Raw genomic sequence first — 12,893 nt, 5'->3', positions numbered from 1 at the left:
AGTCTTGCTGTCAACACAGATAAGCAGATTATGCTTCGTTATTATTCTAGTTGTTTTAATAAAAGTTTTATTAACATGACGGTCAGTCTTCCCCGAAAATTTGAAATCCACGAAATTACGTACCAACGAATTAGTTGTTTTTTTTTTATTGGAAATCCACGAAATTACGTGTCGACAAATTAGTTGTTTCTTATTAAACCACGAAATTTCATACCGACAAATTTCTATACGTTTACAGTTAAGCATTTTAACATGCTGGTAATCTTGTTTGAGTATTACAGCTGTAAGCTGATTTGGATAATTCTTTATAGGATATATGGGATATGATAAGCATATCTGGAGGTCATGAATGCAGTGAATATCCAGTTATTCACATATCAGACTGATTAATCTACTGATAGTAAAATATCTTCGGTACCCAGACGCCTTTACTGTTTATTTTTATTGTGGCTACCATAGTATAGACGATTACATTGCATTGTTAGTAGGTTGACCAGTGGTATTTCTCTAAAACCAGTGTTTTGTTTAGATTACATTGTTCATTTCATATTTTGACCTTCAGATCATATTTTGACCTTGAAAGGAGTGTTATTCGCTTGAACATTTCATCCACCTCACACAGTTGATGCTTGGTTTTACATTTTTTGTCATATGATACAAGCCTTACGTACATAAAAACAAACACAGAAACATGCAATATGTTAAAGTGCCAAGCCTAATGCAATTTAACACAATTTTATGCATAATATTTACACATTTGTAAATAAATATATATGATATATAAATTCCCTGAATTCTAAAAAACATCAGATTGTACAAGAGCTCATTGGATCATTGTCAACCTGAATCGGCTTGAAGTCACCCTAGGGTGACAAGAATCGGCTTCTAGTCACCCCCTGGGTGACTTGTAGGCCATTTAAGATCGACAATGACCCAATGAGCTGTACTAGACTTAATCTTGTCTGTATTTATGATGTGACATATTGTCTACTTTCAGTGGTGGCAGGCGACCTTCGGCTCAGCCTAGCGGGAGCCCTTCTTCCACCAATCAGACACCAGTAGGGACCCCCCGCCAGCAGCCAACCCCTAGTGTGACCCCAAGCCCATCCAGCCCCTCAGATGGTAGCCAGGTGTCTTCAGCCTCTAAACCCAGTCTCAAAGGCTGGGCCACCGAGCATGACTTGTCATCGTCACGACAACCTGTCATAATGTCAGGAAGTCATGTGACCCGCAATGTGCCATTATCATCCGCTAAATCATCTCCAAGCCTAAATCAAGATGAGCCTCACAATGTTGCAACATCTAATACGCCACGGGGGTATAGTCCAAAACCATTAAAAACTATGACAAGATCTACGACTGATCTTCCTGAGCATGTGAATTATGAAAATGTGACTTCACCCACCAGTCCAAAAAGTCCTGGGTGGTACCAGCAACCATTGCCAAATCGTAGTGTGTTTGACTTTTCTCCCTCGAGTAATTCTCGAAGGAGCCCAAGAAATTCTTACGCTGGTGGAAGTCCAAGGAACTCATATGCAAGTGGAAGTCCGCGCAATTCTTACGCTGGTCTCTCCTCTGCCTACTCATCTGCATCTCCAATGCCAGGGTTCGCGCCAATGTCTGTGCCAAGCACCTCTCTGTACCAGCCTGTGGACCAGGCAAGGAGCAGTGCATATAGTGCTTATAATCAAAATCCAAACCTAACTGGTGCAAATGTAAACAGCTTTGATGATACCCCTACTCCAAAACAAAACAGGTCGTACGACCGGAGATCCCTTCCACCCCAGGCTTTGAATCAGTTTAGAGAATATGAACGAGAATATGAACGAGAATTTAACAAAACTAACGCTCAAAAACATTTGACCAGTATGCCAGTGACACGAGAGGAGGATGACACAGATAGGGAGGTTCGGGGAATTCGACCCAAACCCCCTAATGACCTTGACCTTAGGCCCATGTGTTCACCCCCAGCCCCGCCTGTGAGAGATATTTCAAGTCTAAAATACGTGAAATCACATCAAAATCATGAGAAATATCCATCATGGCCTGTGACAGCTGCTCAGCAGCCTCAAAACTTTAAGTCACCGATTGACACTCAGCAAAGTGAAAAGGGTAAAGAGAGTGAATCAAGTAGTGAGAAAAGTGATCAAAGCCAGAGGCAGTATGCAAAAGAAAGAACTAAGAAAGAAAGTCCTAGTGTTGAACGTAAGGGCAGTGATGAGTTTAAGCAGCCTAGAAATCAAAGTGATCCTGGATTTAAAAAGCCAAAGAAAAGTTTTTACACTACTCGCAAGCCTGTTGAACCAAGTAATGAAAACACCAAACCAGAAGGGGAAAGATTTGATGAATTTTACAAAAGTTCTAATCCCGGCTATCCGCCTCCCAAGTTAGACCCTGATGGTCATAACTATGGCGATGAAAAATACAGCATTCCTTCTCCACCGGAACGCGATGTACCAGGTTGTGATGATAAATCACTGGTGGAGAAAATTGCAGCCATGATATCACCCCAGTCTCAGCCATATCACTACAGTCTGCAATATAACATGGAGCATGGCGGCTCGCGTGGCCTACATTCAGATGCCTCACCACACCAGTTTCATTCAGCCAACTCCAAAGTTCCCGGAATGTACTTTCAGCAGGCAATGAATGCTCAAAATCTACTTAGATCTAACAATTCTAGGTCTAAAGGAACTGTGGATTCGTGTACAAGTCCAATCCCAAACCATTCTGAGGAGAAGTCACAGGATTTAAAGACAATAACTGCCAACCCAAGACACCCATCTGCATTCTCCCCTGCAGAGAAACCCAGAGCAATTGTGATAACCCAAAAACCTTATTACAATACCAGCACCCAGACAGATGACAGTCTGGCTGCTGATTCTGGCATTCATTCCACCTACGGACCATCGTCTATTAGTTCTATGTCCTCATCAGTAACTGTAAAGTCAGATTCTTCATCACATAGTTCTGGAATAAGCAGTATGACATTCAGTGATCAGTCCAGTGCTGGAATGCTTAGAAAACTCTCTGAGGAATTTTATCGTGGTAGGCTGCATGGCATTAATCCAAGTGATAGAAGACTGTCCTCTGCATCTGCGTATGATCACGATTTGAAAAGTCCTCGTTCTGATGCACATTTTGGTGTTCTAAAAGAGGCAGAATCTTGTAACAGTGTAGTAATACACGCTCACGAATCATCCGGGCCTTTTGGGCGAGATGACATGGGCTCAAGCCCGAGTCTGGCAAGCTCCAAGCCGGAAATGTCTGACAACGAACACGACTCAAACGATTTCCGTCACAGGGCGAGATACAGCATGGATTCTGGATCGGTCATTCACAAAGCATCAGCGAGCATGTCCATGGTCCCTAGAAATTTAAACGAGTCCAGATTCACATCTGAAAGTAACTTATCCTCAGGGCACCTGTCTCAGAGGAACTCTCACAGCCAGAGCTTGCTGCAGCTCAACCGCCCGCCCTCCGCCCTCAGTGATCCACGTCAGTTTTCCCAGAGTTCCTACACGTCGTCCTCCACTTCCTCTCGGCCTCGAGGCTCAATGGAGGCTCGTTCTTCGGGTAGCCGAGTGAGTTCAGCCTCGTCTAACACGGGCGATCTAAAGCCTGATAAGTTTAGACTTGACTCTGACTCTGTGTTTTATGATGGAAAGGTATCACCGGCTCCAGAAGGGAATGATGGTCAGAATTCAGACAGTGGTAAATCTGGGACCCTTGGTAGGAAGGAGAGCATGAAAATGGCTTATGGAACTTACGATGAGCATGAGCATCAGTATGCCACCCCCTATGGCCATCAGCGAAACAACAGTGAAGTGTTGTCGCCTTCTGCGAGGGACGCAGCACATGGAAGGTCCATGTCGTTAAATGACTATTTACCCATGCATGCAAATGCTGCAGAGGCCTTGAGACTGGGCCAGATCACGGAAGAAGGATCTGAGATCAGATGGCAGGAAGCTGTGCAAAAGTCTAAGTCACTTTCTAGGGGGGCAATGTCATCTAACTATGAAAACATCAATATAAGTTCAGGTAATGATGGTAACAGTTATGTGTCCGTAAAGGAAAGTGATTCAGAAAAATCGGATAATGAAAAGAAACGCAGCGGGATGAGGCGTACTGCATCAGAGCAGTTTAAACCTAAAAAGGATAGACAAAAGGAAAAATTAAGTGATTCAAGTAAAGGTGGATACAGTTCAAGTGGTGGTGAATCTTCCAAGGGGAATAAATCTGATGGAGAGAATGTGGGTAAACCATTGTCTCATCAGCACTTATCAGATTCTGATTTGAAAAAAAGGCAACAGGAGGCGGTTTTGGATTTTGTTAAACGTAAGAAAAAGGGGTCTGATAGTTCAGAGCAGCATAGCCCAAATGTGAAGGACACCGCCCCTGAATCTCCCCCTCCGCCCATTCCAGATGGGACATCCCCTCTAACAGGGACCACAAATCCCCCACATTCCCCTCTGACGGACATTACAAAACGATACAACTACACACAGGCACAGCGAAACGAAAGCATGCGTAGAACGCAATCAATCACTTCGAATTCCTCTAAGGAATCTGATTACATGGATATGAAGAAGATGAATATCCAGACGGAGTGGAGTAGACTGCGGGCCCAGGACAGCAAACAACCACGTCGTCCGCTGTCTATTGGGTCTGACTTTGGCAGTGTGGACGGTCATTCAACGCCATCTATTTTGACACCTGATGGCGAGCCAGTCCATAAACGCAGCACCAGCGAGACGCTACCAAAACATGTAAGTAATTGGTGTCTTTATATCTGCAAAATGTAATCTTTACTTTTCACTTTTTAGAAAAGTATCCATTTTCGATTTACTCAAACTCATTTTTAGGACAGTCAGTGCACAGTCTCTGTTAGTGTTCATAATGCTTTCTGTAATGCCTGAGCATGATTGTTGTACCTCGTCTGTATTAAATGTCTTTAATTTTTAAATATTTTGTAATAACTGTTTTTTCCCTGTCTGTTTGTTGGTTTGTTTGTTTGTTGGTTTGTTTGTTTGCGTCAAACTTTAACATTGGCCATAACTTTTGCAATATTGAAGATAGAAACTTGATATTTGGCATGCATGTGTATCTCATGTAGCTGCACATTTTGAGTGGTGAAAGGTCAAGGTAATCCTCCAAGGTCAAAGGTCGAATATATGGGGGGGACATAGTGTTTCACAAAAACATCTTGTTAATATTTTTATTTTCTTTCTTAAAGGTGTTTCGATTTACATAAATGGGTGAAAAATTACACCGTCCATCATACATCCATTTTTCATTGAAAACCCTTTTGGTTCTTTTCTAAAATCAATAGCAGTTAAAAGACTGATTTGTTTTAGTCTTTTTGATAAAAAATATTTGAGACTCAAGCAATAAACATTAAAGATAATGCTCATGTTCTGTCTGCCAGTCTGGCTGCTGTAAGAACACCTGTTGTTTCAACAAAAAGCGGTGTTTATTTATTTGAAAAAACAATTCTGTATTGGATAAGATATTATTTCAGGCTGTATCAAATGTATTTATCTGACAGATTGAAGCTGCACAGGCGCAACAAGAGCCAACCAGTCCTGAATCAATGTAAGTAAACTTTTTTCCCCATTTTACTAGGATGGGAGGCTACTCTTGTCACTGTTTAATTGTTTGTTGTAGTGATTATCCTCCATGATGGTTGTGTTGTAATGAAGGGGTTGTTTCCCTTTCTGCCAGATGGGCAATCAACTGTTTCCTTTGTTGCAATTATCATAAATTTATAATTATCAGTCTTGTACAAAGATGGTAGCTTGCAGGAATCGTCTAAACTTGGACATAAAAATAAAGTAATTACCAAGCCATACCTGAATATTGTATTTTATACTGGTCCCTCAAACAAGTATGAACATAGTTTTTGATATGATTATTGTAACTTCTGATTTCTTTAAAAAAATTACAACATTAACTTATTTATTCGCCTGTTGTTATTATTTTAAAACGATTTACCACAACTGCAAAAATATCTCATTGTATACCGCTTTTTTCATTATAAATTCAGTGCAAATTGATTTTACCAAATGATGAAAATTGTCCATAGTACTGACACACTTTTCACATCACATTATTCATTAAGATATTGTTGATCGAATTTGTGCACAATATAAATTCGCCAATTGCTGAGAAGGGTAGATGTTTGAATAAGAGATTATTCTGATTATAATGGGGCTTTTGAAACCTGACTATAAGAGTGACATAAAGCCACCCAAGTAGTGGGCTGTCATACTTGAATTTCAGTTTTAAGGTTATTTAGGCTCCGCATTAATTCTTAAACCATTTTATTGTCACACTTTGCATCAACAATGGGGATAATAACCGTCAGTTATTAAGTCAGTCACAGCCCTTAAATTGAACATTTAAAATGTTTTGCTAATTGTACCCAATGCACTTCTGTATCAAAAAGCATGCCACGTCAGTTGTTTACTGTTTCTTGCTGACATGTAACATTATATATAACAAAAATGATCTGCTTTAAGGGGAAACCCTGGTCGGTAAAGCATGTGTGTAAAGTATTCTCCCAGATAAGCCCATGCAGTTCACACAGAATAATAAGAGATGACACATTGCATTTTTTTTATGGATTTTTTGTTGTTGTTCAAAGGAAGTCTCTTATTAACAAAAATCCAGTGACGGTGGAAAGTGCTGTTCATGATTAGCCTGTGCACACTGCTCTGACTTATCTGGGACCATTCTGTGCACAATTGCATTAACCCATTTATGCCTAGCGTCCTGAAAAAAGGACATTGCAAACAGCGTAGACCCAGATGAGACGCCACATAATGCGGCGTCTCATCTGGGTCTGCGCTATTTGCTTAAATGAATTTCTTTATGAAATATTTTAAATATAGAAATAAATATACTTGACACCCCTAATTTTGGAAATAAATTGATCCAATTTAGAAGGAAGGGAGAGTCCACTGGGCATAAATGGGTTAAGCCTGATATTTTCCAGAGAGTTGCTTATATCACAAAATGAAATGAATTAAAATCCCAAATCCTAGGTAAACATTAGTTGAAATGCCTGGGCCGGAAATGAAGAAAATGAAAAGGAACATTTGAAAGCAGGACTTTACCCCCAACTGACCGCATGGTCAAAACATGTCAACAGTCAGCATTGGGCTATTTTAGTTAATGTTGGACATTATTTGCTTATGAATACCCCCAACAATCTTTGATTTATGGGTATATGGTAGTTATGATTATGATCAAGCAAGAATGCCCATGGAGGGTATATGTTACACAATTGTTGTTTATTCTGTGAAGTAAGCATATATTTAACATTGAAATAGCCGCGTCATTGTTTTGTATGGGTAAAAGTAAAACCTGATAGGACTTCCAAAAATGTGTCATGTCCATAGTGATAAATATATCTGCAATAATGTGTTATGCCAAGTTCAAAAGTAAAATTCAAATTATGTCTGTAAATTGTTGATAGCACGTTTTCAATAAAATGTTACTGACAGCAGGGGTTTTTCTGCCTATTTTGGGAAAAGGAGTCTGAACAAATTGGGAATTTTTTATCGACAAAATTGGCCATTTTGGGAATTTTCGCTTTGATGAAATGGCTCATTTGGGAAAAAATTGTGAATTTATCATGCTTAAATAGTTCAGTGGTTTAACAAATAAATTTGTTTTATTTGTTATTTTGTCTTCTTTATATAAACAGATGCAATATTGGGCATGTTCAACGTTTATTCAAGTACTGCAGTTTTGTTTTTTTGTTGCAGTTACTCTCTGAGATAAGAACTGTACAGTCAAAACCTTATAGCTGATATTTTTAACCAAAACAAATACTGGTTAGTCACACATGTTATAAGACACTTCATTCTTAAAAAAAAAATATTTAAAAAAAAAAATTGGGGGGGGGGGGGAATTGGGAATTTTTTTATAATTTCGGTTTGGGAATGGGTCCGTTTGCTTTGGGAGTGCCTCCATTTTCCGGAGGCGCAGTCAGTGCTGAAAAAACCCTGGACAGTACCAATATTTGGCAGAGCCTAAGATTCTGTCTTACCTGCTCAAAATTGCTAATGAAGGTTAAAAAGTTTCCCTATCAATACTTTACTTATTTTTCGTTGTAAATACTGTTTTATAATTTTCTTTCGATAGAATATGTTATACATTTATGACTTTACGCTATTTTTTATGCCCCCGAAGGAAGGCATATAGTGATTGACCGTCCGTCTGTCTTTCCGTCACACTTTGCGTTTAGGTTTCGAAAAATGCTCATAACTTCTATGTCGCTCCAGATGTAACCTTCATATTTGGTATGCATGTGTATATGGACAACGCCTCTCCATACGCACACACATTTTTACCCCTCTTATGTTGACCTTGAACTTAGTGTCCGCGTTTAGGTTTGAAATCTGCGTTTAGGTTTCGAAAAATGCTCATAACTTCTATGTCGCTCCACATGTAACCTTCAAACTTGGTATGCATGTGTATATGGACAAGGCCTTTCCATACGCACACAAATTGTGACCCCTGTAACCTTTACCTTGAACTTAGAGTCTGCGTTTAGGTTTTGAAAAATGCTCATAACTTCTATATGGCTTCAGATGTAACCTTCATATTTGGTATGCATGTGTATATGGACAAGGCCTTTCCATACGCACACAAATTTTGACCCCTGTGACCCTGACCTTTAACTTATGGTCTGCGTTTAGGTTTCGAAATCTGTGTTTAGGTCTCGAAAAATGCTTATAACTTCTATGTCGCTTCAGATGTCACCTTCATATTTGGTATGCATGTGTTTCTGGACAAGGCCTTTCCATACACACACAAATTTTGGCCCCTGTGACCTTTACCTTGAACTTAGGGTCCGCGTTTAGGTTTGAAAATCTGCATTTAGGTATCGAAAAATGCTCATAACTTCTATCAAAGCATTTTTCGGGGGCATATGTCATCCTATGGAGACAGCTCTTGTTGTAATATCTCAGCCAATTCAAAAATAGTTCTGGTAAAAAGCAAGGTCAGAACCCACATTTATTATACAAACATAGCTGCTTAGAACAGTTAAGTTCGTTCAGATTTAAGTTAAGCATCTTAGGGCATTTTGCCCTGTTGTTGCTATGATAAGGACAAAATGCATTTTGTACTGTTGCAAACATAGGCAGTAGCCCCAAAAATCTGGCAGGTGCAAAAGAAAGCAACCTAATAAAGGTGGATTAAAGCAGAAACATTCATTTTGTTTGTAAAATCTAAGTGGTTTAGAATAAGCTGCCAATGGAGAGGATTCAAAATTCTCAGCCGGTACTTCTCATCAACAGACACATTGGCATGTTACAATTAAAATGAACAAAGAAATGCTATTTTTAAAACTTTTGCCACCTGTAACTTAGTAAGATCCCATCAGGATGCAGGATGCTGAAACAGGCATGTCTGCATCTGCCGATAGTTTTTGCTTATGGTTTTTCATGGTTTTAGCAAACTTGTAAATAGTGATGGGCGAAACAGGGCTGTTTTATGAGGTGGTCTTCCAGAACAGAAATCAGTAGTATCTTGAAGGCAATACAGACTCGTAACACATGCTGTTCATTTATCAATATATATATAGCAATATATGAAGTGGTATTTATGTAATCATAATGATAGTTGTGGGGTTTCAAATCTAGGTCGGAATTTTAGAATTGCATGGTTGTTTCTGGTTTTGAGGCGTGTTCATTTGTACAAAGATTTGATACTTGAGTTGCTATTTAGTGTTTAAGTGGTGCAAGAATGCATCATAATTATATTTCCATTGATTACCCAAGGACAGGATTAACATTGGTGTTCTTTCAACCTGGTTGTCATCATAAATTTGAGCTTTATAATGTTATTAGCGGCATCTTTACGTCACTATGGCCCAAAGTATGTGATAGTAGTTTAATATAATAGAAATATTTGCACATCAAAGGGAGATATGAACTATTATATTCAGCTTATAATAGGGAGTGTATTAATGAATGATGTTCTTTTATCTAACCCTTATTAATATCAACATCTCTGTCTCTTCTTCACCCTGTAGTATTTCAAGTTTTCCACATTTATTAATTATTATGTATAGTTATTACAACTACCAGCCTGATTCTTCATGGAATCTCAGTTTTCTGATTATTTTTATCTGCCTCTTATAAGCACATCTTGTGTTTTGCCTTGACCACTGGGCATTATGCACGTGTGAACATAATTTTATGTAAAGTAATTACTCAGGAATGCAGGCCTAATGTTTCATCAACGGAAAGCTCAAGTTCTTCTCAAAAACACAGGAAGTATAGTCTATTCTTGAGGAAGTTATGTGTGCTAGATTTCAACTGTTGTTATTATTCTATGCTCAGGTAACTATACAGAGATTAAACATTTTAAACCAAAGTCTTAAGACGCAATTTCGTTTTTTACTGCCGAGGATTACTTGTTATTATTACTTAATAGTGTAAAGTATTTACAGGAGATTAATGCTAAGTTCCTAACTGGCAGAACAAATTATGTTTAGCGACCATCTTGCATAATTTTACTGCGGAAATTAATATTTAAGGAACTGTGGAATGTACACTTGAAAACAAAAAATGTTGAAAATTGTTTGTGGAAATGAAAACTTACTTTGGATTGGAAACTTTTTGGATAACATTGTCTGAAGATTTTTGCCTGATTTGCAAATCTGAATAATTACTTTTTGAACTGTGAAATGGTTTTGAGAACTTGTTTTGTTTTCGCCCAATATGTCAAAGTTGAAAGGATCTAGACAAAGGTGAGTGTACATCCTATGTTTTGTTGTCTATTGCTTTTGTTTGGAGAGTTGAGTCATCTCATTGTATTCATTTGAATGTTGTTGGGTTTTTTTCATATTTTTAGCTTGACTATAATATATGAAATATATATAGTGGAGCTATCCTACTCACCCCGGCGTCGGCGTGACCGTCTGCGTTAGCGTCTGCGTTAGCGTGCAAATGTTAAAGTTTTCGTACTACCCCAATTATTTTCATTGTCCCTTGACATATTGCTTTCATATTTTGCATACTTGTTTACCAACATGACCCCAACCTATAAACAAGAGCAGACAACTCTATCAAGCATTTTGTCATAATTATGGCCCCTTTTCCACTTAGAATATGCAGCAAATGTTAAAGTTTTCGTACTACCCCATTTATTTTCATTGTCCCTTGACATATTGCTTTTATATTTTGCATACTTGTTTACCAACATCACCCCAACCTATAAACTAGAGCAGACAACTCTATCAAGCATTTTGTCATAATTATTGCCCCTTTTATACTTATAATATGCATATTATTGATAAATCTATGTTAAAGTTTGCGTACTTCCCCAAATATGTCCTATATCCTTTGACATATTGCTTTTATATGTTGCAAACTTGTTTACCAACATGACCCCAACCTTTAAACAAGAGCAGACCACTGTATCAAGCATTTTGACATAATTATGGCCCCTTTTACACTTAGATAATTGAACATTTTGCTTAAATTGCCATAACTTCTTTATTTATGATCACATTTTATTATTACTTTGACAAAACAACACTTACCTGAATACCACAATGGATTCCACCCAAACAATACCCCACGCCACTACCAGAATCCCTCCCTCCCCCAACCTCACCCCCCTCCCAATTTTTTTTAAACATCATCTTATAAATTACCACACCCCACATTTTACCCCCCTCTCACTCCCCCCCACCCCCCACCCCCTAATTTTTTTTTAAACATCATCTAATAAATTACCCCACCCCACAATATACCCTCCTCTCACCCCTATCCCCCCTAACCCCCCCCCCCCCCCAAATAAAAAATTTTTTTTTTTTAAACATCTAATAAATTACCACACCCCACATTATACCCCCCTCTCACCCCCATCACCCTACCCCCCCCCCCAAAAAAAAAAAAACAACTAATTATAACCCCATCTCACCCCCACCTCCCCTCCTACTCCCCCAAATCCCCCCCCCCTCCCCAAAAAAATAATATTATTTTTTTCCTTTTTTTATTTTTGAAAGATCGTCTAATAAATTATTGAATATGAACAATTTCCCCATGATGGCTTAAGTTATACTGTCAAGCACTCGAATAGTTGAGCGCGCTGTCCTCTGACAGCTCTTGTTTAGTAAATTGTTAAAATTCATGAAGACAGTCTTATGTAAAGTTGTTTGCTCACCAGAGCCCATAGTTCGTTGTCTGTCAGTGTGGGGGTGCATGTTTCCATCACTTAAGTTTTTATGCGCCGGGCATATAGCGATCGAACTGTCCGTCTGTCTGTCCGTCAGTCCGTCACACTTTGAGTTAAGGTTTCGAAAAATGCTCATAACTTCTATGTCGCTTCAGATAGCAACTTGATATTTGGCATGCATGTGTATCTCATGGAGCTGCACATTTTGAGTGATGAAAGGTCAAGGTCATCCTTCAAGGTCAAAGGTCAAAAAAACAAATCCAAGGAAAGTAATAAGCTTTAAAGGGAAGTTTTTATCTGTACCTGCCAAATGATAAAAAACATATTATTAAAGCGGCGCAGTAGGGGGCATTGTGTTTCTGACAAACCCATCCCTTGTTCCTTCTAACAACTTCTTCTCCTGAATCGCTTGGCAGATTTTATGGAAACTTCACAGAAATGATCCTTTAGTGACACTCTTTCAGACCATTGTTCAAATTGTTATGGTCCATCGTCTTGTGGTCATTGCTTTCTTCAAATTATAATATTGGAATCAAAACTTGCCATACCTCAGGTGTCACATGATTTATATAGACTTATAAAATCCTTTTTAAATCTTCTTCCATGAAATTGCAAGGGTTAGGGGTTTCATATTTTGTGTGTAACATGATATGGTTAAATTTTAGACCTTGTTAAAAGCTCAAAGATCTTGT

At 38.6% G+C, this 12,893-nt stretch overlaps 1 protein-coding gene across 4 annotated transcripts in view; it reads left to right on the top strand.

Moving 5' to 3' along the window:
* Nucleotides 1–12,893, top strand: part of LOC127857655 (protein Shroom3-like) — a 173,691-nt gene that overhangs the window by 120,893 nt on the left and 39,905 nt on the right. For all 4 annotated transcript variants that reach the window (XM_052394234.1, XM_052394235.1, XM_052394236.1 and 1 more), the window contains 2 exons: nucleotides 998–4,769; nucleotides 5,549–5,595. In XM_052394234.1, the coding sequence (XP_052250194.1) occupies nucleotides 998–4,769; nucleotides 5,549–5,595 (3,819 nt within the window). The remainder of the gene's footprint in view (nucleotides 1–997; nucleotides 4,770–5,548; nucleotides 5,596–12,893) is intronic.

The sequence above is a fragment of the Dreissena polymorpha genome, chromosome 14, assembly GCF_020536995.1.
Source record: "Dreissena polymorpha isolate Duluth1 chromosome 14, UMN_Dpol_1.0, whole genome shotgun sequence".
In the NCBI taxonomy this organism is placed as follows: domain Eukaryota; kingdom Metazoa; phylum Mollusca; class Bivalvia; order Myida; family Dreissenidae; genus Dreissena; species Dreissena polymorpha.
Note: the sequence above shows the minus strand (reverse complement) of the source record. Positions and strands in the feature narration are given on the sequence as shown.